This window comes from Aphis gossypii, chromosome 3, assembly GCF_020184175.1.
Source record: "Aphis gossypii isolate Hap1 chromosome 3, ASM2018417v2, whole genome shotgun sequence".
In the NCBI taxonomy this organism is placed as follows: domain Eukaryota; kingdom Metazoa; phylum Arthropoda; class Insecta; order Hemiptera; family Aphididae; genus Aphis; species Aphis gossypii.
The window spans coordinates 20,592,020-20,618,419 of NC_065532.1; the positions used below are offsets into that span (position 1 = coordinate 20,592,020).

The 26,400-nt window shown below is 27.5% G+C and overlaps 4 protein-coding genes and 1 long non-coding RNA gene across 6 annotated transcripts; 3 read left to right on the top strand and 2 right to left on the bottom strand.

The window, feature by feature from the left end:
• Window positions 1-550: 550 nt before the first annotated feature.
• On the top strand, window positions 551-6,211 carry LOC126550888 (uncharacterized). Its single transcript, XR_007604944.1, has 3 exons — window positions 551-1,568; window positions 1,834-1,968; window positions 6,014-6,211. It is a non-coding gene; the product is annotated as an uncharacterized LOC126550888 (long non-coding RNA).
• Window positions 6,212-9,954: 3,743 nt separating this feature from the next.
• LOC114132050 (proteasome subunit beta type-7-like) lies at window positions 9,955-12,217 on the bottom strand. Its single transcript, XM_027997426.2, has 6 exons — window positions 11,989-12,217; window positions 10,867-11,046; window positions 10,657-10,807; window positions 10,433-10,600; window positions 10,211-10,362; window positions 9,955-10,141 (listed from the first exon to the last, which is right to left on the bottom strand). Exons 1-6 carry the CDS (start codon window positions 12,048-12,050, stop codon window positions 10,042-10,044), a joined length of 813 nt encoding a protein of 270 aa, XP_027853227.1. The 5' UTR covers window positions 12,051-12,217; the 3' UTR covers window positions 9,955-10,041.
• An 89-nt stretch (window positions 12,218-12,306) lies between these two features.
• On the top strand, window positions 12,307-15,154 carry LOC114132051 (N-alpha-acetyltransferase 20). Of its 2 annotated transcripts, XM_027997427.2 has the most exons (7): window positions 12,307-12,445; window positions 12,527-12,614; window positions 13,299-13,323; window positions 13,754-13,844; window positions 14,061-14,190; window positions 14,246-14,382; window positions 14,970-15,154. In XM_027997427.2, the coding sequence occupies exons 2-7, from the start codon at window positions 12,562-12,564 to the stop codon at window positions 15,053-15,055; spliced, it is 522 nt and encodes a 173-aa protein (XP_027853228.1). In that variant the 5' UTR covers window positions 12,307-12,445; window positions 12,527-12,561; the 3' UTR covers window positions 15,056-15,154. The 2 variants fall into 2 exon arrangements, with proteins under 2 accessions (XP_027853228.1, XP_027853229.1); XM_027997428.2 differs by lacking the exon at window positions 12,307-12,445 and having other exon boundaries at window positions 12,457-12,614.
• Window positions 15,155-15,890: 736 nt separating this feature from the next.
• LOC114132049 (protein crooked neck) lies at window positions 15,891-19,789 on the bottom strand. The gene is made up of 13 exons (XM_027997425.2): window positions 19,572-19,789; window positions 19,390-19,479; window positions 19,123-19,277; window positions 18,244-18,446; window positions 18,004-18,172; window positions 17,817-17,949; window positions 17,550-17,711; window positions 17,366-17,494; window positions 17,052-17,264; window positions 16,842-16,988; window positions 16,559-16,753; window positions 16,212-16,466; window positions 15,891-16,129 (listed from the first exon to the last, which is right to left on the bottom strand). The coding sequence occupies exons 1-13, from the start codon at window positions 19,605-19,607 to the stop codon at window positions 16,007-16,009; spliced, it is 2,010 nt and encodes a 669-aa protein (XP_027853226.1). The 5' UTR covers window positions 19,608-19,789; the 3' UTR covers window positions 15,891-16,006.
• A 2,250-nt stretch (window positions 19,790-22,039) lies between these two features.
• LOC114132056 (heat shock protein 70 A1-like) lies at window positions 22,040-24,620 on the top strand. Its single transcript, XM_027997432.2, has one exon. The coding sequence runs from the start codon at window positions 22,285-22,287 to the stop codon at window positions 24,196-24,198; it is 1,914 nt and encodes a 637-aa protein (XP_027853233.1). The 5' UTR covers window positions 22,040-22,284; the 3' UTR covers window positions 24,199-24,620.
• Window positions 24,621-26,400: the final 1,780 nt, after the last annotated feature.

Below are 26,400 nucleotides of genomic sequence, written 5' to 3' on the forward strand. Positions count from 1 at the left end.
GTAAAAATGTGGAAAAATGTCAAAAAATAACTTAAAAAGTAATAAACACCAGAAAATGCAAAATGAAAATTAGTCATTCAGATTCACATGCTAATGAAACAGAATTATGGTTAGAAAAGCATTGTCTAAAAATTTCCAAAAAAAAGTACAAAATGCATCAACTTCCGAGCCCTAGTTATGAGGTATGTTTCACAGATGTGTATATAGATCTGTGGTATGTGTTAAAATATAAAAAATAAAAGACAATAATAAAAACAAGATATTGCTAATCAACGTGATAATTTTAATAATGCACTCATTTTGATTTTAAGTTTGCTAATTTTAACTCCATGACATGTTCTTTAAGATATTTTGTTTAATTAAGTAGGGTATTGATTATCTCTGATTCCAAATAACTTAAAAATCTAATTTTTTGAACTGAATAAATACACAAATCAAAATTAAGTCACCAATCGACTTACAAAAACTGAGTATAGTTTGGAAATATAACAGGAAACTTTTTTGATTTTCACCTTTTAGTGGTGCACTTTAATAGTTAAATATTTTCTCTGCCTTAAACACTTAATTGATTAATCTATCTTCAAATAATTTTGGATCTACACAATTTTCCCTGCCACTTTAATTTACACCAATACTACTTATGGGCTTACATCTTTCTCATCTTTATTGATTTTCAGAAACTTAAACACAATTGATAGAACTTAGAGTTTTTTGTATTAGGAATCTTGTTTTGTCTTAGTTGATATATTTACTGTATTGGTCTATCTAGATTGGTAGTAATTTGTTAAGTTTAATGATGTTTTAACTAAACTTTATCTTTCTCTAGTATTTTTCAAGGGAGCCTTTTAAGATCTATTTTTTTTATTAAATAAATAATTGAATAATTGATTACAAAGGCTAAAATCTTCTAATAACCAACTACATCAAATTCTTAAAAAAGAATTAGCTCCTCAATAGATTGCATTCTTCTTTAAAACAAACTTAATATTTTTTGTTTTTGGTCAAGTATCTAGGACTACTCCTTAATATTATTATTTAATTGAACATCCTTGTGATTATTCACTCTTCCATAAATAACTTAAAATCTATCACTATAATCTTTACACCTAGAAGTTAAAATCAAATTTCATTTAAATTTTTTTAAAAGAATCTTTAGATGCATCAAATCACTTTTTATTGATTTTCCAATATTAAAATAAAATCTTAATCACATGGATTACATGAAACTTAATCAGAAATATCACGTGGTATGGTCAAATAAAAAAAAATTAACTGACTTTTCAAAAAATAATAATTGTAAATATGTATGTACTTAATATATTAATTGTCAAATATATGAATGTAAAAGTAGTCAATAAATATAATAAATGTATAGTAAGTTAAAAAATAATAATAAATAATAATATTATTGAAAAAATAATAAGTAATGTATATATATATATATATATATGTATATATATATGTTTGAAACAGTTGATTCATCGTTTAACCATCTTTTGGACTATTTGTGAAAACTCTAGTCCCGAGACTGACGGATAAATGAGGTTCTACTGTACATGCTTTCACTGGTAACCTAGTTCTAAAGCCTTTATTATCATTTATGTATAATTGCCAGTCATATTATAATTTATTTTTACCTATAATATTATGTAACTATTTTATACTTTATTGTAAAGTGTGAGTTGGTATTAACTCATCTCATAAATAAATAAGTAATTAATAAAGCTCATAAAACAATAGGTATTAAGACTTCTTAAATATCAATAATAACAGTTATAATAATATAAAATATATATTATACATTTCTATTGAAAAATAATTTAAATATTGTAGATTAAAATGAATACGTGCTGTGATATATTGAAGGACTTTGAATCTGGCCCACTAGATTTTTATAGAAAAAAAGCTACCATCAATTGGAAAAAAATGCGAGTTTTTATAGGAACTGAAGAGAGTTTACGATATAAGGTATTTAAGTTAATAAGCTAATTAAAATATATTTTATAATGTAATAATATACAGTTAATACTCGTAGGTACCTTTATTCATATGGATACATACAGACTATATAAATATATATTATTATGGGTAGATTATTATGTTATATAAGAACACAAGTTAGGGAAAACGAGCTATAGAAAAAACAAACAATACAATAATACATTAAACCTACATATAGTTCAGAAAAATATAAAATATGACAAAATGTAACGTGTATAAAATACCTAAATTATAACAGTATAGACAGTAGAATTTTCAAATAAATAATTGAACGTGTATATATATTATAATTTACCTACCTATGTATTATAAATTAATAATATTGAAAACAATATGATTAAATAATACATAAGTATAATTAACAATTACTAAAATAGGATATTAACTATTAAGTATATAGCCATATAGGTGTACCTACCTATATGTGGTCACAATTATCGTTATTATCTGATACATTCAAGTGTAATTTTAATGTATAAATGTCATGTGCTCATATCTCTAATGATGTATACCTGTACTATAGTATTGTAGTAAAATCGCCTGCCTATGGGCAGGTGAACCATAATAAAAATTCCGTTTTGTATTACGCAGTCTTAAGTTTTCCTATTTTTTATTCGGACTTAAAACGAAAAAATAAAGTAAAGACCTGAAAATTAAATAAATTAATATCGCGGTCATGCGAAAACTCAGTTACCAGTGGCGAATAGGTAATAGATATTAGATACCATGTATAATACATATATATATATATGTGTATATCTACAGCATACGTATTCATCTATACGTATTCATGCAATCATAATATAAGTATGATTATAATATATATTATATAATATGTACTAAAACAAAGGCGGTCACTATATTGTGGTTGGAAGGAGTGAATATTACACAAGCGTCAAGCACGAGTATTTCATTCTTCTATAGAATATTATTCTATTTTATCATTTCGCAACATGGGCGGAGCTCCGCGTACGGTTGGCTCCGTTCCGCAATGTCGGATTCGCACGCGCACACCTGTTTCGTGTAATATATATTATTATATTTGCATATAGTATCGCGTAGTGTACGCAAATACAAATATATACCTGCGTACCTACTACCGCTACCCCTTTTCGTGCGCACGCGGACGTAAACTGTGAGTGAATAATAATAAAATACGTCCTACTTATAATATAGTTGTTGGTTAGGTATATGATTGATTATAAATACAAATAGTTATATATAAGTAGGTATAATGTAGGTATACATAATATACCTATATAGAATAGAAATGATTATTGTTTGTATTACTTAGTCGTCAGAGAAACTCAGAAACGTTGACTGATTCTAGAATATAGCCATATAGATATATACCTTCAAGCAACTTTCATCCAAAGAAATTCCAGGTAATCCTCCCAGACGCCTGAAAAGGAACTGGTGCAGGGACCTACTCTCTCCTTAAAAATTCGCTTTCCATTGGGTGTTACCACTGGGTGACTTCCCCCTCCTGTCAATCAAAATTCATCCAATTTACTTATTGTATAACTTGTAAATACAGATTGTAAATATATAAATTTTGTTCAATAAAAAAATAAAAACTCAAAAAAAAAAAAAAAATAGATACATACCTTTTTTTTGATAAGAGTATAGACAACAGTGCCGGTGTAGACTAGGTGTTTCAATATCAATTATTCGAGAGTAAAGGTACATTATACGTATAATATTATTATACCCTATATGTTTAAGCTGTAAGTCGTAAGCATTAATTAAAATTTAAATTCATATTTTTTATAGTTAAAAATTTTTTGATATTGTAATAGCAATATCGCAGAATTTTTTTTAATACGCGATAATAAGTTTGCGGAAATCACCGGATACCTATCGCTTATTATTTTGTTGAAAAATATTTTTAGATTTATTATATTATAGGTACAATTTAATCTGTTGGGTAGCACTATACTGAATGCTCTCTCTATCTGTTAGTCTCGCTATATATGATGGTATATATATTAACTTTTATCAAAATTACTTATTGTACTCTGTACAGATTGTATTTATATTTAAAAAAAAAGATTTTAGGTACTAGCGATTATGTCGGTTCGACTTTGAGTACGGTAACAATAATACGACTGCCCATGACATGAAAATCTGGTTTGGACAATTGTTTGATTTTGCCTTTGTGACAATATATAGGACTGCAGTATTATACCTATGATGAATACGTACGCACATAATTAAATAATAAAATTAGTCAAAAACGAAGAAACCCGCTGGTAATAGTAGTAGTCTAGTTAAGTCTACATCGGTATTAAACCAAAATTTCTAATAATTATCTATTTATTTGTGTATAAAGAAAATTAAGCCTCCCCCAGACAAAAATCCTGATTGTATGCCAGGGTTGAACTAATTGCATCTTAAGCAATTATTGTTATTCCCCGTACGTATAATAATGGCAATTGTTTTTTATTAAAATCATTATTTTGATAATACAAGTGACATTTTCATACAAATATAATCATCCATCACCCTAACTGATAAAATCTTTAATAAATATGGTTATTTGAGCGTATTGTTATATGGTATGACCCCTCTCAAAAGTGCGAGACAACAAATGTATGTATTTCATTATTATAAATTATTTGAACAATAGGCATATACTATAGGTATATAGGTAAACCTATAATATATCTATCATTGACTATTAATAATGAATAACTATTTATTTATTTCAGATTCTTATCTATCTAGTTGAAACTAGAAGGATTATTGTATAGCTTAGTATGTTAATAAGTTATGTATAATTGCTTAAAAAGTTATTTAAAAAAATGTCTAAATATGAGTGAAATGTTTATATTAAGTCATTGAGAAATGCTTGAAAATTATAAATTGTGTATAATATATAGGTATTAGTATATTACATATTATATTATACATACACTATTTTTTGTAAAACAAAAATTAACAAATTTTTTTGGTAATAAATTATAATTATTATAAAATTAACTAGTATTATAGATATTATTATCAACAATAATAAATTACTATACTAGAAACTTATTACTACTTACTATATTTACTACTTTTTTTGTGTGTAAATTTGAATTAGTTAAAAAAATATAAATTATATAATTAGTTTTTAGATTTATATATTTTTATACGCAGAAAATAAATTAGACGCACATGTAAGCATATATGTAAGCACTAAGCAATACGTTTAATTTATTTTGCATAATTTCAGATAAAAATCATAAAACGGTTTTTATGTTGTTGGTAATAGGTGCTACTAGGAGGTGTCGATAGTGGTGACTGATGACAGGGACATTAAAAATATAATATTACTACAATTACAATGAAATACGTTGTTAAAGGCATGACAAAATAAATAGGTATGAATGTATGATCACAAAAAACTGAATTTTGTTCAGTCTGCGCAGAACAGAGTGGGGGCCTTCAGCGTCTTTTGATTGGCTTATACTTTATGGCGCCTTTTTTGTTTTTGACTGTAAAAGCGTTGTTCTATACTTAAATGCATAATTGGTAATTGATTTTCGTCTTTTGTCATTTGATATTAATTATTACCACGGATCCGTGATTGATTTGTAAAAATTTGAATTTTGTAATAATTGTTGTTTATTTTGTCGTGGTAAAATTATCATAAATGCCAGTTTGTATTGTCCCAAATTGTTTTAATGGCAGTAAACGGAAAAGATTGTATTGTGACCCAAAAATACATTTACATCGATTTCTTAAAGATGTTGGAATGAGAGCTTTGTGGGTGGAACAAATTCAACATGCTTAAATGTGATCAAAGAGATTAACTGTGATACTGGTAAAGTGGTAAATTATTTGTGTATACACTGAATTTAATAATGTTTTTATTAAAACCTGTAGCTTAATGATAATATCAATGAAGGATTGGCGATTGGGCTTTATGGATTATACGTCATTTTACTTTTTTGAAATATTTTACCGAAATTTTTAAATGCTTAAAATTTCATTGTTGCATTAATCAATTTAACCAATTTTATTTTAGCTGCTGTATGTTCTTTACATTTTCCCTTAAATGAAGAAAGAATTAATGTGCAAAATATTTTGGATTATTCTCCTGCAAAATGTGGTAGAAAACTAAAACCTACTGCTATCCATTTTAGGTTGGTTTCAATTTAATTTTGTGATTTTTTTTTTTTATTAAGTAAATAATTTAAAATATGAATTAATTTTAGGTATTTATTTTGTCATGGTTAAAGGTATACATGGAAGAGTTGTAGGTATTAGACGGTTTTAAGTTCTTATTTCTTAATTATTATATTAATATAATATTATTTCTAATATATTTCTTAAATATATTTACTCTTTTAATTTTTTTCCAGATGTTTTTTTCTGTTTTTCATTATCTCAATAGAAAAAAAAATTTAATATTTATCACTTTTTGTATTATTAAGATATTTAGGATTTTTCATTGCTCTTTTAATATGTCAGTGTAAAGTATATATAATATAAAAATATTAGTTAATCTTCTAAATTAAGTTAGTAAGTTTTATCGTTTATTAAATCATGTTTAAGCTCAATAACTATTTTTATATTACATTTTAAATTTATTATGCTAAAATATATTATCCTAGTAAATTTATTTACTACGTAGTAAACGAAATTAAATTAAATAACATAGGTACCTATATATACCCATTTACACGAGGAACAGAAAAAATGTCATAAATACATATACATACTTGGATTACAATATTTGATGATGGACTTTATAGAAATCTATATAACAAAAAAGTAATTGGAAACAATAAAAGTTTATTTTATATTTTTATTGAAATGTATTTATAATATTTTGTCTACAGGTTTATAATACATAGATACCATAATTATCATTGTGTACTAAATCCATCAATACATAATATAAGTATACCTACATATTATAATAGTGGCGTGTGTGGCAGGGTAAGCTAGGTAAGTGGTGCATGCACGACCAAAAATAAAAAGTTAACATTTATTATCATTAATTGACAATGCGACTTAAAAAAATAACAACTATGTATTTATTAATTTTTATTTGAGTATTCAATTTATCAGATTTTTACGAAAGAAATTAAATCAATTTTTTTCGTAAATAAACAAATCAATTTTTATAATATATTCTCTATGTTAATAAATTATGAGTCATAGTAAAAACAATAATAATTCATTCTGTTTATTTAAAATAATTAATATACCAAAACTTATTTTATAATAATAATTAATTTTGTTTATAATGTTTACTCCATTTTTTTTTTTTGTATTGGGGCAAAATACTTTTATTTTTTTATATGTGGCCCGCAGGATTGTAATGTATTTACAAAGTGGCCCGCAAGATCATTTGGGTTGGCCACCCCTGGTGTAATCTGTACTTACATTAAAACTTAAAAACGGAAAACAACACACTAAGATTTAACTAAAATTGTTTCCATTTATTAATTTATTTATTAAACAAATGCGTGACTATGAAATAATATAAACTAGTAACTACCCAAAGACGCCATTTCAGGTTTTAAATAGGGGTGCCAACATTTAAAGCAGGCCAAATATTTTTTTTTCAGCTAGCTAACTCTCTGACTATAAAATTATAGTTAAATTTCTTATTTTATTACACTAGCTTAAAAACTATAACTTAATGTTAATAGGTGCCTATTACCTACTTATAAGTTATAAGAAGGGCTGGGATTTTAATGCCCTAGAAAATCTCAAAAAAAGTATTAACTACTAGTATCAGATACAACATGCAGAAAATATGATTTTCAGATACCTAATATGATATGCTAAAGCTAAATAGTAAGTATAATTTTTAGTAGTATGTAGAATACTAGAATACAATATAATTTTTATCAATATTAACAACAAAAAGTCCGACGGTTGGTAATTTCTTCTTTAGAAGTCTTATCAAGTGTCTCTTTCTTATCATTTTTCGGATAACTACTGATTATCCCGAGTCCCAACTCCCAAGTCTTCATCCAAATTCCAAGTATACAACGGTCAACGGTCTACCGTCTACCTATAAGCTATAATGTAGTATTGAATTTAAACAGTTGAAAATAAGTTAAATGTTATTTATATTTATTCTGTGTTTTAAGTAAAAATCAAGATACAAATTGTTTGAAATTAAAACTGATTGCGAAGGTATACAACTATTGTCCATATTTAAGTAATTTAACGTTAATTTATAATTTTCTATTTGACTAACTACCTAACTGATGATTTATTGCATAAATTATATAACTTATTTTATTCGAGACATCGGCAGCAAAACTTTCAAGAAATATTAAAAATGTGTATCGCTATGTTATTTATCATTTAGTATTAAGTCATGGCTCTAAAAAATTTATTATTTATTCAAAATTTGTTGATTTTTGTTTACAGTAATACAGTATATTTTAAGAAATGGAGATTCCTGAAAAAAATTTAGAGGTTGCCACTATAGAATATGTTCAACCAAAAACTAAAAAGTTTTCATTTATGTCAGAAGTATTAGGTGTCACCATATATAATCAAATATTGTGTTTTGATAATTGTTTTTTTATTGTTATTGGTCAAGATAATACGTTTTCATGCTTATCTGTTGCTATGACACAAAGAAATAGCACAGATACAATATCTAGTGCTATTTTTAGTACAGATCCTGATAGTAGGTCTGAATCAATAGCTAACACACTAACAAAAAGTTTAAAAACATCAATTCCAATATATGTGAGCTTTAATGCAAACATTGAAAATATTGGATTGAAAGATGTTATTTCATGTTTAATCAATTTTTTTAAATCTCATCCTGAGATATTTGTTAAATAAATATTAAATTGTAATACAAATAAATTATTATTTTATTCAAATTAAATAATTTGTCTTATACATATAAATTGTTCTAACTCCCGAGACATCTTTATTTAAATGATCAGAGGTTTTTATAAATACAACTACTCATTAACCAGTACATAAATTAACATATTTGGTGTTAAACTCCATTGAAGCATTTAGCCATTTTCTATTACCCAATTTCTCGTGACTTGTATGCATCTCTACTTAATCGAATACTACTTGGCATGATTTAATTTTGTTTTAAGCAGATGGCATATACTATAACAGTATTATTAAACCTTGATGAGTGATTCAGATGCTATAAAACTGGTAAGCTGTCACAGCGGTATTAAGAGCAAATTGATAACAACATTCAATGACTGAATTGACTGATGTTGTCTTTGCTGGCATAATTTCATACAATTTAGGGCCTAAGTTTTAAGCAAAACGTTTAAATCCGTTAGATGATATTTCCATACTCGGTCGTATGTCAAATATATTGTAAAATGTCTTCCAATTTGTATATTTTGTGATTTTCTGATATGCAACAATGTATACACTTTCTTCAAAACATCATTTATTATTTTATCTTAATTCTTATTAAGAAATGTTTTTATTTAGATTACTTAAATAAAAATATTTCTTTTTAAAACAGTATATACTCTAATATAACTCTAGAATCTAGATTTATGAACTATTTCAAAGTATTGTTATTATTTTTATATTACTATATTAAGCACTTAAGGAGAAAATTTCATTAATTTTATTATATTGTATATAATATATTATGTAATTACTGTTGATATATATCATAATGATATTATATCCGGAAATGTTTAAACAGGAAAACCATGTTATTGATCGTTCAAAATTTATATTTTCAATTATTTTAATAAATTAAAATTTGTTAGCCCTTAGTCATCAAGCTCAAATATATGTATTAAATTGATAAATTTCAATATAGGTACAAACGATGAGAGATATTTAGTCAAGTTTAGTTTATTTATTTGACTTAATTTAAATAAAAATGCATCAAAATCATATATTAATTAACATTTTCATAAAACATAATTTTAAATATATTTAGTTTTTTGTTATATTAGTATTTTACACTTATGTCTTAAAAAATGTTGACACAAATACCAATTAAAAATCAGTTTTATTGGAAAAAGAAAATGTATATAAAATTATTTTTTATACTTAGAATTTAATAATAAAAAAAAAAATTCAAGAATCGACTTCCATGACAGTTTCTTCTGCAACTTGGAATTTGATTTCACTTTTGCGCAAAACTTTAGTCAAACCCGTTGGATAAACATATTTAGCACTAAAATAAATAAACATAATATAATTTATAAGTTAATAGGACTATAGTAAAATAAAATAATAAACCTACGTTGCTGGCTTCTTATTAGGTGTCAGATAGTTTCTGAGCATGCGAGTTCCATCTTTTTTGATAATACATAGATCCACATTACTTCCAGATCCAAGATCATTAAATACACCACCCAAAATAGCATCACATGCCAGTTTCATGCCTTCTTCTTCCTAATGAATAATTTAAGGAATTCAAAACAATCATTCAATCAAGTATAAATTAAAGTGTTTTAAAACTTACAGTTAGATTTTCATTCCAGCGACTTTCAAGTTCTGAAATAGCGGCCATACTTCCTGATCCCATAGATATATAAGGTAATTTATCAATTGAACCATGAGGGTAAATGGAATATAAATGTGAGCCAGTATTATCAATTCCACCCAAAATTAATGCGGCCGAAACATACCCCTTAATCAAACATAAAAATTAATAAATTGAACAATAAAAAATAAAAACTAAATTACCATGTATTTAAAAAGGTATTGACGGAGTGACCTAGCAGCAAATGCAACGGGAACCATTTCATCAGGAAACTTGAATGCTTGCAAGGAAACATTAGCAGATACCATACGTGTAACTTGCATAGTGTCTGCTGCTGTACCAGCACCACAGCAACTAAAATAGTACCATATTAAAATTATTAAAAGACATTGATAAATAATAAGTAAACATACTGCATATATTTGCCAATGTAATGGATTTTTTCACAATTTTTTTCCATAACTATTGTGTCAGATGTAGCACGAGTATCTGCAGCCAAAATGACACAATCCCGAGTAGTCACTCCAACAATTGTAGTACCAGTTTTTCGAAAACTAGGCATTTTAAGTCCCATTTTTTCAAGTTTTGCATTTCTAAGGATTAAAAAATTATTAAAATGTTGCATACATTTGGAAAATGGTGGTATAAAATTATAACCAATGTAAAATAAATGGAAAATTATAATTTATAATACAAATTAATCACATAATATGTACTATGTATAATAAACAAAAAAATTTAAATTTAAACATTAAAATATAAAAAACTTTTAAATAAAGTATGTATATAATTTGTTTGTCTCAGTTACAAATAAGTCATAATTTATGATTCATCGGAGTAAAACATTGTTCAAACCAGAGACAGATCCAATTAGTCAATATATAAGCCGCCACTCTCCTAGAGCTCACATTTTATTGTATTTGGAAGTTTTTGATAAATAAAGTAGGTACATAATATAAATGTAATAATAAAATTAAAGAAATTTGAAATTGAGCGTACTTTTATTAATTAAATGTTTTTTTTTTTTTTTTGTATTCATTATTACACTATACTAGTAATCTCAGACTCAAATTACTAACAGGCCAAATATATTTACGTCAAAGGTTAGTGGGTAAAATACTTCTTTTTTTTCTTCTAATTTTAATACTAAAACTTAAATTAACAAAATCAAAATCAAAATTTTTGAAGAAATAAATATTCATTGCGGGACGTATGTTTGAGACTGCATTATACCATCTCAAAATTATAGTTTAACAATAAGTGAGTGACAGACTTGATATTTAAAAATGTACTAGATTAAGATTTATATGATATGAATGTTATTTATAAGAACACTTGCACTAAATCTTGATTCACATATAATATAGTTCTAAATATTAATTATGAGTAAAATATTTTAAATTCTCAACAAGGAATATTAGTGTAGTTGAAATTAATTAGTTAAATGTCCCACTTAAATCACATAAATTATAAAAAGATACATATTTTTAAAGTAGTAATGTCAATATTATTGATAGAAAATAAAACAGACAAACCTTTCAAGATTCCGGAATGAAAAGGCACCGTCATCGTCGATAGAACTGTAGTTTAAAGCCATTTTTAATTCAAAAAGGTAACTTTAAATGGATATCTAATAAAGGGCAAATTATCTTATTATTGTGATTTGTTTGGCGTTATTAAAGACTTAAAATCTGAGTAGAGTAGGTAGCCAGGTAGGTAGTTATAGAATTTATAAACAAAAAACAAATTCTTCACAGATCACAACATGTTTTCAATATTTTCATAGTCATGCACAAAATAGATAATAATATCCGATTAGAAAAACCGCTTGAAAGTTAGGTAACCTAACCAAGGAATATTATCGGTTTTTACCACACTCTTTAGACACGGCCATTTTATTTTTGATAAATGTTATCATAATAAAAAATTAAAACAAAATAAATAAAATTGTATATTTTTTATATGGGTCCATGATACATAATATTATATTTTGTAATTATTTTTTTATATGCTCTTTACTTACTTCATTACTAACCATAAATAAATATATAATACATTTTATTAATTTTTCAGTTTTTAAACATTAAATAGTTATCATTGACAACAAAATGACAACACTAAGACCATTCAATTGTGATGATTTATTTAAATTCAATAATGTGTAAGTGATTTTTTTGTTAAAAACATTTTTATACAATGACCTGATGATTAATGACTAATACAACTTATAAATCTCAATTATTTTACTAAGCTTTCTTACATTATAATTATTTTAATAAAATGTTTGTTACTCAAATTAACTAATAAGTAAAACCAAAAACAAAAAGCTTTCAAACCTGGATTAAAAAGAAAACATAACTGAAATCCAAGAATATAAATAACTATTTGATATCCAAACCAAAACTGAAGAACATTAAAATCTATTCCTAAAACAGAAACCGTTATGAAGAATTGCTCCTAGAAAATTTTTCAAATTAATATTTCTTTAATATTTTAATATTTGAATACTTAAAAATACATAGGTAGATTATTAATATTGTTAAACAATAAAATATTAATTATTTTATTAAAATATTTAATTTTACTTATTTATTAAGATTTGTATTTCTGAAGTATGTTTAATGAAGTGTAATAATTTATCTAATTTCAATTACTATTACCTATTAACCTACTATTTATATTATGCATAACCTATGTACCTATGCATTTATTCTTGAAACTAAATATTTAATTGAAAAATATTATGTCAATAATTTAGATTTAATATAAATATTAAATTATTTATTTATTTTAATTTTAGTTACTAATTATTGAATTAACTTTTGAATCTATGTTGTTATTTCAGGAATCTAGATTCGCTTACAGAGACTGTATCCTTTTTTAAACATTCAATACACAAGTTCTAAAAATAAACAAAATACATTAAGTTATACAGTTTCAATATCTGTAGGTATTATTATAATTTATTGAAGTTCTGCGCTATTTGATAATAAAGAAGTAAACTCAGTGTTACCATATTTTTTAACACATTTACATTTAATTAATTTTAATAAGTGTATTTACTAAGAATTTTTAGATTTATTTGAATATTTTACTTATTTATTTATTTTCCATTGTGTATAATTTGAAATTAATAATAATTTATTATTATTATTTAATAATTAGATAAGTTTTATTACCATTAAATGGTATTTATAATAAATTTTATTATAAAATAGACTAAAAATCCCTATAACATAGGCCATATTCTATAATCATTGCTAATATCATAAATTTAAACTTAACTTATACATTAAACAGTATGCAATACCATTTTATATGCAATATCTTGCACATTGGCCAGAGTATTTTCAAGTTGCTGAATCTCCTACTGGAGAGATTATGGGCTATAGTAAGTTTACTTAGTCTAATAAACATTATTATCACTATAATATAATAAAATATACTAATGAAAAAAAAAAGATCCAGACCCCTGGACCCTCCAGTTACGGCCTTGCTAATATATATTGTTTTATATTAGCAAATGATACAATGTGTGTGTGTGTATATAATTACATATAAAACAATTTTATTTTAATATACCTATTAAAATGTAAATTGTATTTAGTTATGGGAAAATCTGAAGGACAGCCAGATAGTTGGCATGGCCATGTGACTGCATTAACTGTTGCTCCAGAATACAGAAGGTTAGGTGTTGCAGGTGTATTAATGAATTGGTTAGAAGAAATTTCGGAAAAGTAAATTTTTATTAAAAATTTTATTTACACTTTCTAATGTTCTAATATTTTTCAGAAAAGATGCATGGTTTGTTGATCTATATGTGCGCGTCAGCAATACAGTTGCTATATCAATGTATAAGAGCTTAGGATATACAGTGTATCGTACCGTATTAGAATATTATTCCGGAGATCCTGATGAAGATGCTTATGGTATTTATTTTTAAATTCTGAGCAGAGCGATAAATGTTTTAATTTTATCGTGCTGAGTTTTTTTTTTTTTTTATTTGTAAATGTGTAACTATAAGATGTTGTTAAAATGCTTTAATTTTCAAAAATAGGGGTGGTTTTGGATATCAAATTTAAAAAACCCCAGTACTTATTTTTATGCAAATCCAAGTTTCGACAAAATCAAGGTTAGGTTAGCTTTTTTTTTGGAATAACTAGAAAACAAATAACTGTAGCTACTTAAAAATGTTGAATAATATATATATTTTTTTAAATATTTAAGATAGAATTTTGACAAAATTGATAAAAATGTTTGTTTTTATACTTAAGATTTAAAAATGTAATACAAAAATTCTACTGGAAAGCCTAATCAATTTTTATGAGAATTTCAAGTTCAAATGTTTATAAAATTTTTAGTTCACCCGTTGGTTCATTGACAAATTTAACATACCTATATTGGCTATATTGTAACCCACTCTATCACAAATGCATAGCAGAGCGGTACCCACTTACCTATCTTTGTACAGTAGGGTTTTTTAAATAAAAAATTATTAAAATATATTTATTTTCAGACATGAGAAAAGCACTTTCTAGAGATGTTGAGAAAAAATCAATTATACCACTAGAGCATCCAGTAAGATTAGATGACTGTGATTAATAAATTATTGCATTGATTAACCATCATTAGGTTAATCTAACATTTGTATCAAAACAATAATTTTTATGTAATTTTGAAATAAAATTGCTAAATGTAAAATGTATTATATTACTTAAAAATACCTGTCTTCTATCATATTAACTCTATGTAGTTAATAATAAAACATTATATTTATTTATATTGTATAAATGAAATAAAAAAATACAACATAAATTATATAATTTATCGTTCACGCAGATAGTATAATTTTCGATCACAACTTAAATGCTGGAAAATAATCTTCTTCATTCCAGTTGTCTGGATAGAAAGTACTATTGTCTGTGTAACGAGTAAAGAAATTGTTCAATATTTTATTAAAAAAGGTGATGGTCATGTTGGTTTATAATAATTAATACTGATATTATGTAACATGAGTAAATGACATAATATGCTTGTACCTAGTAACAATATTATTGAGATTAAGGTACTTGGCCCTCTTTACTCGACTATTATAATTAATACATTTTATTTCAAAATAATGAATAATATAAATATTAGTTTCAATAAAATTGAAAAAAATTGGACGTATTGACATTCTATAAAAAATATATATCTTATGACATTGTTAAGTGATATTTGACTAAATAATTAAATTTATATACTAGCAAGAGTTAGGAAAATCAAGTACTAATAGATAGATATCAAATGAAAATAATGATATTTAATTTAATGTATCACTACTGTGTTATTATATTAGAGTGTCATTATCTACCAGTATATACACAGAATAAACTAAATTTATTCTATGACATTTAAAGGTCTTCCTAATATCAAGTTAATTAATATACCAAACGTATATTGTATCATTCGTATTTTACTCAGACATGTAAATAATATACAATTATTATTAAAAACATTGTGGTATGTAATTCATATTAGATAAATAATAGAAATTCATACATGGTCATCTATTTACACTTCTTCTAATTTCCTTTTCTTCCATGCTTTAGCAGTTTCTAGAAGTTTAAGGTTTGGTCTTGCAGCGTCATCCTCTGGGAAAATATAGTCTATTTTTTCTTCCCATCCTTTGTCCCTCTGAAATAAATTAAACAAATATTAATTCAGTAAATATTTTAATAGTGTAAAATAGTTATAATATAAATAAAATTTTTCTTACTCCACTTTCTGAGGTATAAGGCACTCGTTTTTTAATCCTCCTTGGCAACATGTTTTTGACTTTAGTTTTACTATCTTCATCTCCATGTTCTTCTTCAAATTTACACCATGCTTGTAAAATGCCTTCTCTTTCTTCTGGTGTACCACCTCTTCGTAATGCTTCATTACCTCTTTCAAATACTCTTCTTGCTACTGATACACTATCGATACCTTCCTCTTCTGAAGAAGCTTCAAATTGTGCATAACTCATCCATACCTGCCATATCAAAGTAGGTTTTTTATTTTTATTAGCTTACTTATTTAATTTGTTAACAAAAAAAATCAAATATAAATATGGTAGAACATTACTTTGAAATGATTAGTTCTTTCTAAAAGTCTTTCATATAACTTTCTAGCTTTTTCCGTTTCCCCTTGTAATGTCTCAAAATCAATGTAAGATTTCCATAGAACTTCTGGCATATCTAATCGTTGTTGATTTACAGCTAATTCATAAATAGCTCTAGCGCGATCAATATCACCCAATACTGTTTCTAACTCTGCAAACTAAAATAAAAATCAATTTTAATTGGTATGCAAAAACTTAATAATTGTACTACCGCCTCATATATTTAGTCATTTAGTTAATACGTACTCGAATCCAAGTAACACAATTTTCTGATCCGAATTCTAAATACTTTTCATATAATATACGACATCTTTCAAATTCTCTAAGTTGTATTTCTAAATCAATATAGCCTCTAAACAGTTTATCTCTGGGGCATAAACCTAATGCAACACCCTGTAAAATCAATTAGCTATAATATAGATATTATAGAACTTATTTAAAACTACAAAACATTACCATTCGTTTTCTTGCGGCTGTTAAATTTTTATGTCGTATTTCAAATTGTGCATAATATAACCAAGCTTTAGAAAAAGTGAATATTTTATGAGGTATAGTAGAAATGAATGTCTGGTAAACGTCACGTGTCCGCTCTTCATCTTCAGCTTCTAGTTCTTCAAACAAAGCATAATTTATCCATAAATAAACATATCGACGCCACGCATGCTTTTCCTATAATAAAAATATATAGAATTTAATTGCAAAGGATTAAGATTTAACACATGGAAAACAAAATTAATTAATATATATACTTATTAATAAAAGAAGCTTACATTTGAAGGAGGTATATTGGCAACTGCTCGTTCATATGTATCTCGAATGACTTCTAAATTTCCTTCACTTTCGACCAATTTTAAGTAATCAAACCAAGCATCGTAATTTGTTGGATTATCTTTTACTTCCTGAAAGTGAAATAGTTAAAACATGGTTTTAATTTAATTTAAAATTTATAAATACTTGTTCATATTGCAGTTTTCTTTTACTACTAATAACACTTTCAATTGCAGTTCGATCACCAAATTTTTTCTCATGTATTGTATATGCTTTATATATATCATGGCATCTGTCTTTAGGAACATGATCCAAAGCATATTTATAAATTACTCGTACACGTTCATGCTTAAATCAAATCAAATATTGTGAATGTTAATTAAATAACAAATATTTATATATTGTATATTCTTTAATAAATGTAAAAAAAATAATATTAATCAATTTTAATACTTCTTTTTGTCTTTCTTCAAATCTAGCGAATGCAATAAACAAATTTTCATTGATATGATCATCACCAAAAAATTCAACTGCTTTTTCAAATACACTTCTTGCTCCAACAATAAAACCATTTTGCTCTTCAAATCTAAAAGAAAAAGTAATGAAAAACTTTTTAATTTTAACTTGGAACATATATTACCTAGCATATCTTATCCAGTTTGTGACGTCTGGGTGTACCATAACAAAATTATTATAGATTTTTCTTGCACGATCAACTTCATGGTAACGCAATTCAAATTTTATATAAGTCAACCAAGCTTGTTCTGGTGGTTCCCATTCCATCCATCGTTCAAATACTGCTCTAGCTCCTAAAAATAATTATTCTCATTACATAAAATAATAATAGAAAAAAATGTAAATTATTAAATTTTAATTTTACCAGCGACATTTCCTAACATTTCTTCCATATAAGTATATTTGTACCAAAATTGATTGGCACGAGGCATGATGACAACTGCACGATCCCAAAGATTTCTGGCATGCATCACTTGTCGATGTCTCATTTCTAGTTCGGCGTATTTTAGCCATAGTGTTATATTTCGGTGATCTGTATCTAGTGCTCTTTCATAAATTGATCGTGCTCTTAAAATAAATATACAGTTATGTAAATTAAAATTATAAGCAACATAAACTTAGAATAATAATATATAAAAATAAAAAATATTAAGTTTTAACTGTATGAAACACATACTTTCAACAAAATTTTAACTTGGTAAGCTACATAATAATTGGCAAAGGTTAGATTGGGTTTATTTTATTAAAGAATTTTTTGCATTAAATGAGAAAAAATACTTAATTTATATAACATAAAAAAAGATTTAGATTAACAGGATTCCAAATTGTAATGTATGTCTTCATCTAATAAACATTTAATTACTAAATGTGATCATAGTTTTAATATTAGACATTAGAGTAGTGAACATTTTAAAACTATAATATTAATCAATAATAACTTATTTTAAAATAAAAATATCAATGAAAACCTTTTGAGAACATAGATAAAAATTGTTATTTTTAAGTTTGATAATACAATTTAAAAAGTCCATTCACTCTATTAATCTTATATTAAAGCTAATAATACTAAAGTCGTACTGCTGAATGAAAATTTATTGTGTTGTATGTTTCTAACACTAACAAGTTCAGAATCCACATAAATTAATAACTGAATAAAAAAATATAATTTTAAGTAGGTGTTATTGCACGATACTATGATTTAAAATATTGTAACGTACGGCTAAATTAATTTAATATGGTTTACCTTTGAATTTCTTTTTGACTTTCTTCCCATGCAGCATATTTTATCCAATTACTTATATTTGTACGGTTTCTTCTAATATTATCTTCAAAAGCACGACGTTTTCTGTGTTGATAGTCTCTTAATTCTACTGGATCAGAGATTTTTTGTTTGGGAGGCTATTTTTTATTAGATTTTATTAGAAATGCATATTAATGTCATAAATATTTTAGTTAAAAATCTAAAATAGACTACACAATAAAGGTAAAGTTCATTAATCAAAATACTTACAGGTGGTACAATTTCAAGATCACGCTCCTTTGCTTCTCTTAATAACTGCTCAGCAGTGATTTGTATCTCTGCAGGTGCCTTATTTTTCACCTAAAACACAAATATGAGTAGTAAACAATTCCAGTGGATACTTTCCTTAACTATTTAAAAAGATTTTTCATAACCGTCATGTAGTTACATACCTTGGCGACTTTAGGATTTTTCGGTGGTTTCTCCATTTTTAAATTAGTCTGGACGTCGGGACACAAAACACACTAACTCGAGTCTCGAATAGTTTTACTGTTAATTTAATTACTTATTACTAATTATTTGTGTACATTATTTGCTATAAATAAAAAAGAAAAATTATAAGTAAATCTTATTCATATTATTGTAATGTTTAGTCTGTGTTTTTCAATGTTTTATTCCCTATTGTATGATAACATGATATAAACAACCAAGATTGTAACTTGTTTTTTTTTTTGTACAGACTTATATGGAAATCTGTGTTTTTTTGATGATCAAATATCAAAGACTCTGTAAATATTTTCAATAAGCCCAGACAAAAGCGCGCAATATTTAAATCTGTGTTCAATAAAGCAATAAATAATAATAATAATTAGTTATATAAATTATAATATTAGTGAATTACATACTTACATTATTACTTTTATTATTTTATTACAGGAAAAAAAAATTGTAATAATGGTTTATAAATCTGTGCCTCCCATAAGAACCATTATAAAATTTCTTTTGATTTCCTTTTACGAGCTCTACTATTATTCTGCAATAAATATCCAGGAAATAATATTACAAAATTCAGATGGGGGTATAGTTTTAAAATAGACTATAATATAATGCATAAAATATGTTTGTATTCAATGTTTTCCCTAAATATTGTATATAATATGTATAGGTATTAAAATGTTTCAATGTGTATTTTGAAAACTTATTAATTTGAGTTATTATTATAATAGATGATTAAAACGTAAGGGTATAAAATATAAATTATTTTTTTTACACATTTCTATATATAAATGAATGATCAGTATAATATGTATGCTAAATGCTAATAGTGAATTTTATATCCACATCAAAAACAATTTTTGACTATAAAAAAACGATAAATATCGTTATTCATAGTGTACATAATAAATATAATATAATTTCATCATTTAATTGTGAATTTGAAAAAAAAAAAAATAACACTCGAATATTTTATAAGTTTTTCGGTTTCTACTTTCTAAAATTAAAAATCTTTTTTGTATATAACAATTTCTATCGATGTATAAAATGCAAATTGCAAGCATATCAAATGTCTATAAATACTTCAAAAAGAGTCAAAACATTTTAAACCAAAAAACAAAATTGATTTTGTTAAAAAGGTTGATTTGCGTAGGTAACAATATTTCTGTTTTTTTTTAAATTTTTTCTTTTGTTATTTCCAATTTAATTGAAAAATAAGGAGATAATTTTTAATATTGACCTTCTTTAAGTACAAACTAAATAAAAAAAATTTCCGAAACCACCGCCCTTAAAGTTGAAAAAAAATTATTTTTTAGATTACCTGTACATAATTAGAAAAACTTATCATTGTAAAATCGCAAAAAACACATACTCTGCTCAGAATCTAAAAATGTAGAGTACAAATAACGTAAAAAAAAACAGAACAATTTCAAGAATGTTTTGTAAAATTAAATGAACCATAGGTTGCTATGGTTACTATTAGAATGTACTTGAAAATTTAAATGCTGCTTACAAATTTTTGTATTTTTGAAATTTTTAAGTTTTTGTAAACAGTAAAGACAGCATTCGAAGAACCTTGTATTAAGTCATCAAATTTTTTAAATGTTAACTATAAAATAATCTACAAATACTTAAATTTAAAAGAATCTAAAAAAAGTAAAAGTTTTCAAATATCTTTAAATAGCACAAATAATTTGAAAATGCTTTCAAGTTTAATAAATGTTAATATACATACCTACCTATATAATGAAATTTTAAGTAGTTACCTAATTACAGTAACACAATAATTACCAACACATGTTTTTGAATCAAAAAAAAAAATACATTGACACAAATACTGGTTTTGCATAAAACTTTTCGTTAGGCTGTTATTGAGCAACTTATTTTGTTCTTCCTGATTAAATTGAAAATACTTAGAATTTTTTACTTTTGACTGCCAAAGTATCAACGAACTGATTTGCTACCACCCAGAAACATTTTTCTAATAATATTAGAATGTTTAGAATACAATATTATAATGTATTATAATTTATTATATAGTGTTAAATAGAATATCATTGGTATTTGGTATTCGAAAACAACATAATTTAATATCGTCTTCCTATTACCTACTTCATAGGTAGGTAGGTATAGGTAGGTACCTAAATAAAACTTTCAACACACATAGACACTTAAAAATAAAAATAGATACACCTAAGTAAAAATAACGAGAAAAACAAAGAAAGTTCGAGAATGTTCTATAACATTGTAGTATCCATGCCTCTAGGCTCTAATATTTTATAATATAGTAATAGCAGTGAAAACTAACACATCGCGCGTTATTGGAAGCGGTGAAGTAGGGGGAAGGCGTCGCGGCCTAAACAGTGCTCGCGAAACGTATCGAATCTTCTCGAACGTTTCGTCGGATATATAAACGTTAGCACCGCGCCGCTCGCAGTCAGTTTGAATCTTGAAGCTATATCAGTGCGACCGAAACACATTAACTTGTGCAGTAGTGCTGTTCTGTATTATTCACCATTTATCCAGTGTAATTTTAAACACAAAGTGACTTTTAAAAAATAAATCGTCATCGAATTGTGCGTTATTGCGTATACGTTTGTTTTTATATACACAATTTAATATCTATTCGTATTGTACGTAAATAAAATCGAGAAAATTACTGGCGAAGAAATGGTTGGAAAGACGGCAATCGGTATCGATTTGGGCACCACCTATTCTTGTGTGGGTGTCTGGCAACACGGAAAAGTAGAGGTCATCGCTAACGATCAAGGTAACAGGACCACCCCGAGTTATGTGGCATTCACTGACACCGAACGGTTGATCGGCGATGGGGCCAAAAACCAGGTGGCAATGAACCCCGTGAATACGGTGTTCGACGCCAAACGTTTGATCGGACGTCGTTTCGACGACGAGAAGACGCAAGCGGACATTAAACATTGGCCGTTCAAAGTGGTGAACGACTGTGGGAAGCCCAAAATCCAAGTTGAATTCAAAGGTGAACGGAAAGTGTTTGCGCCGGAAGAAATCAGTTCGATGGTGCTAATGAAAATGAAGGAGACAGCGGAAGCGTACTTGGGACGTGACGTGACTGACGCCGTCATCACGGTGCCGGCGTACTTCAACGATTCGCAGAGACAGGCGACTAAAGACGCGGGCGTCATAGCCGGCCTAAACGTGATGAGAATAATCAACGAACCGACAGCTGCAGCTTTGGCGTACGGTCTAGACAAGAACCTGAAAGGAGAGAGGAATGTGTTGATATTCGATTTGGGCGGTGGCACGTTCGATGTATCTGTTCTGCAGATCGACGAGGGTTCGATATTCGAAGTGAAGTCAACGGCGGGCGACACGCACTTGGGCGGCGAAGACTTCGACAACCGGCTGGTGAGTCACTTGGCCGAAGAGTTCAAGAGGAAATTTAAAAAGGACGTACGTAGCAACCCGAGAGCGTTGAGACGATTGAGAACGGCTGCCGAAAGAGCTAAGAGAACTCTGTCGTCTAGCTCGGAGGCCACCATTGAGATTGATGCTTTGATGGAAGGTATCGATTTCTACACTAAGGTTTCTAGAGCGCGTTTCGAGGAGTTGTGCGCAGATCTGTTTAGATCTACTTTGCAGCCAGTGGAAAAGGCGTTGGCAGATGCCAAGTTGGACAAGGGAGATATACACGACGTGGTGCTCGTGGGTGGTTCGACGAGGATTCCAAAGATTCAGAGTCTGCTACAAAACTTTTTCTGCGGCAAACCACTTAACCTGTCCATCAACCCCGACGAAGCGGTAGCCTACGGTGCCGCGGTACAGGCGGCCATTCTCGGCGGTGACACGAGTTCTGCGATTCAAGACGTGTTGCTCGTGGACGTCACTCCTCTGTCGCTGGGCATCGAGACCGCAGGCGGCGTGATGACCAAAATTGTCGAGCGCAATTCCACTATTCCGTGCAAACAAACCCAAACGTTCACTACATACGCAGATAACCAACCAGCCGTCACCATCCAGGTGTTCGAAGGAGAAAGAGCTATGACCAAGGACAACAATCTGCTAGGAACGTTTGACCTGACCGGCATACCTCCGGCCCCTAGGGGCGTACCCAAGGTCGAGGTGACTTTCGATATGGACGCAAACGGTATTTTGAATGTATCTGCCAAAGAAAACAGTTCTGGGCGGTCTAAGAACATTGTCATCAAGAACGACAAAGGTCGCCTGTCTCAAGCCGAAATCGATCGTATGCTTAACGAAGCGGAACGGTACAAAGACGAGGATGAACGACAAAAGGCCAAGATCGCGGCCAAAAATCAGTTGGAAAGCTATGTGTTTGGCGTTAAACAAGCGTTGGACGAGGCCGGCGATAAGTTGACCGAATCTGAGAAAAATACCGGCAAACAGGAATGCGACGCAGTGGTTCAGTGGTTAGACAATAATCAATTGGCAGACAAAGAAGAATACGAGTACAAACTTAAAGAAATCCAAAAGAGCTGTTCTGCTTTAATGATGAAGATACACGGTGCAGGACAACCCGGTGGCGCGCCACCTGGTGCTCATGGTTTCCCAGGATCTAATGGACCAACCGTTGAAGAAGTAGATTAATTATTTTAACAGTTCCATCCCAAGTGAATACTATTGTTAACTATATCCTAGATATACATTTTATTACTATTATTATTTTTATTTTGTAAAAAACCTTCTAGATTTAATCTACGACTGATTTTTCATTAGTGATATTTAATTATGTTTTCTTAAAATGTATTAATTTATTGGCTGTATAGTACCTATGTATAATGTATATATTTATATTTTTTTTATTATTATTTATAAGGTAATGATCTGCACTGTAGTAAAAGACAATGTTGTGTTTGAATTTAGTATTAAAACACGTGGATACTTAACTACTATTTAACCATAAATTCTATTTTTTTTTCCAGTCAAATATTTTTAATATTTATTAACATTGTATAGTTATTATTTATTCTATAATTTTTTTAATAAATATATTTTTATTTGATCTTATATATTCTTATTGTATTTATTTGTTGTTTTGTTAATAATTTATCCCAAAAAGCTACACTTATATTTATTTTTATATTTTTTCAAGATTAAAATGGCCATTCACGTCAGCACGAGGCCACGAGCGGTCATTTTAGATTATGAATGTCGTATTATAATATTTTATGTATATGCTACTACATTTAGAACTTCTTGACACTTTTTGGAATAAAAAAATGGTAACTCAGCTCACCACATTTTATATGGACATTCTGTTAAAACAATGAATAAATGATGATTTAAAGTAAAATATTAGTAAATAATAATTTTTGTATTTTTCATTAAAATAAATGTTTACCAGTTGTAATATTATATTTTATTAATTATGTAAACTATTTTATAATAATCATATTTTATTCATAGTATTTGCATTTTGCATAATCAATGAATCACTATAATTATCATTATCACAGGTGTTTAAATTAATAAAAATCGATATATGTCAGATTGATATGGAATATAATATACATATTTCATATTATTATATATTTATATTAAATATGCACAATGCACCTGAGCCCAATAAATTAGTATCGAATTAAATTTTATTAAAAATAATTACAGTAATCGGGTGGTTAGTATGTTAGATCATAGTAATTGTTTAAAATATTGAGTTAAAAAATTATCGAAGTATAAAAAAGTATCTATTTCTCCTCCTAAACTTGGTCAAAAGTATCAAGTGTAGCATCTTTTCTAAAAGGCAATGTTCTTGAGCTGGTACTTAAAAGATGTCATTTTTCGATTTTCGAAACGGTACTTGAAATAAAAACGTTTAAATGAGAAAAAACGTACGATTCCACGATTTTATAATATTAAATACTTACAGACCAAGTTCCACAATAACCGTCATAGACCATACTGTACTGCAAACGTACAATACTCGCGTACTTATAATATGTATATATAACCAATTATCGCAACTTTTCGTCATCAAGTATATTACGTGTGATATGTTTATGGTTATGTCGTATAATTAAAATCCGATTATGTTTTGTAAAGACACATCTAACCGTCAGTTATCTTCTACTTCGTCGCCTACTAAGCATGATGAAACGAAAGAAAAAGTATTTATTTGGTGGAATATCTCGTAAAAACAAACCTGTCATTTCATACTTTCGCAGTTTCGTACCACGCCACCACTTTCCAACCCAAGCGGTTATTTGGCACCTTCACCATTCGATCCCTGTCAAAGATATCGAGACAGCTCTAATTTTGGGAATTTTGGGAATTGGGCTTTTAGTCCTATGTGTCCACCCTTTTCTTAATCGTGTTACTAAAAGTCCACTGTCACTGTTTTCAGTGAGTCTTGAACCAATTGAATCCAGCTATAACATTTTTAAATTAACCAAGTTACTAAACTCCATAATCACTGTCGAAAAGTCCAGGGAATCCCGTTTTCCTCTTAATGCATGAAATTCTAACTTTACGGTCATACCAGGTCGTACTGTAGACACTCCTCGCTGTATCAAATGCAGTGAGACTCATCTCACTGCAGATTGCATAAAGTCCCGAGAACTACTCGCGAAATGTGCTTTATGTTCTGGAGCCCATACGGCAAATTATAAGGGCCTACAAAAAACTCATCAAGTTCCAAGATAGGAAACGACAATTTTCCAAAACAACCAACAACAACACTTCAAAAAAAGCGTACCCAGGTGCCCCAACAATCAAGATTCCGGTCACTCAAACCCCTCTAAAATATAAGTCATATGCCGAATCAACGAAAAACGAAGAAAAAATGTTTTC

Coding starts and splice junctions, on each gene's coding strand:
- LOC114132050 (XM_027997426.2), bottom strand. CDS start 12,050: ATGGCTTTAAACTACAGTTCTATCGACGATGACGGTGCCTTTTCATTC. Junction 10,601..10,656: donor AATACCTTTTTAAATACATG/GTAATTTAGTTT, acceptor TGTTTGATTAAG/GGGTATGTTTCGGCCGCATT. Junction 10,142..10,210: donor CCTAATAAGAAGCCAGCAAC/GTAGGTTTATTA, acceptor TATTTATTTTAG/TGCTAAATATGTTTATCCAA.
- LOC114132049 (XM_027997425.2), bottom strand. CDS start 19,607: ATGGAGAAACCACCGAAAAATCCTAAAGTCGCCAAG. Junction 18,447..19,122: donor AGTCAAAAAGAAATTCAAAG/GTAAACCATATT, acceptor ATTTATTTTAAG/AGCACGATCAATTTATGAAA. Junction 16,989..17,051: donor CAGCCGCAAGAAAACGAATG/GTAATGTTTTGT, acceptor TTGATTTTACAG/GGTGTTGCATTAGGTTTATG.
- LOC114132056 (XM_027997432.2), top strand. CDS start 22,285: ATGGTTGGAAAGACGGCAATCGGTATCGATTTGGGCACCACCTATTCT.
- LOC114132051 (XM_027997427.2), top strand. CDS start 12,562: ATGACAACACTAAGACCATTCAATTGTGATGATTTATTTAAATTCAAT. Junction 13,324..13,753: donor TAGATTCGCTTACAGAGACT/GTATCCTTTTTT, acceptor TACATTAAACAG/TATGCAATACCATTTTATAT. Junction 14,383..14,969: donor TCCTGATGAAGATGCTTATG/GTATTTATTTTT, acceptor ATTTATTTTCAG/ACATGAGAAAAGCACTTTCT.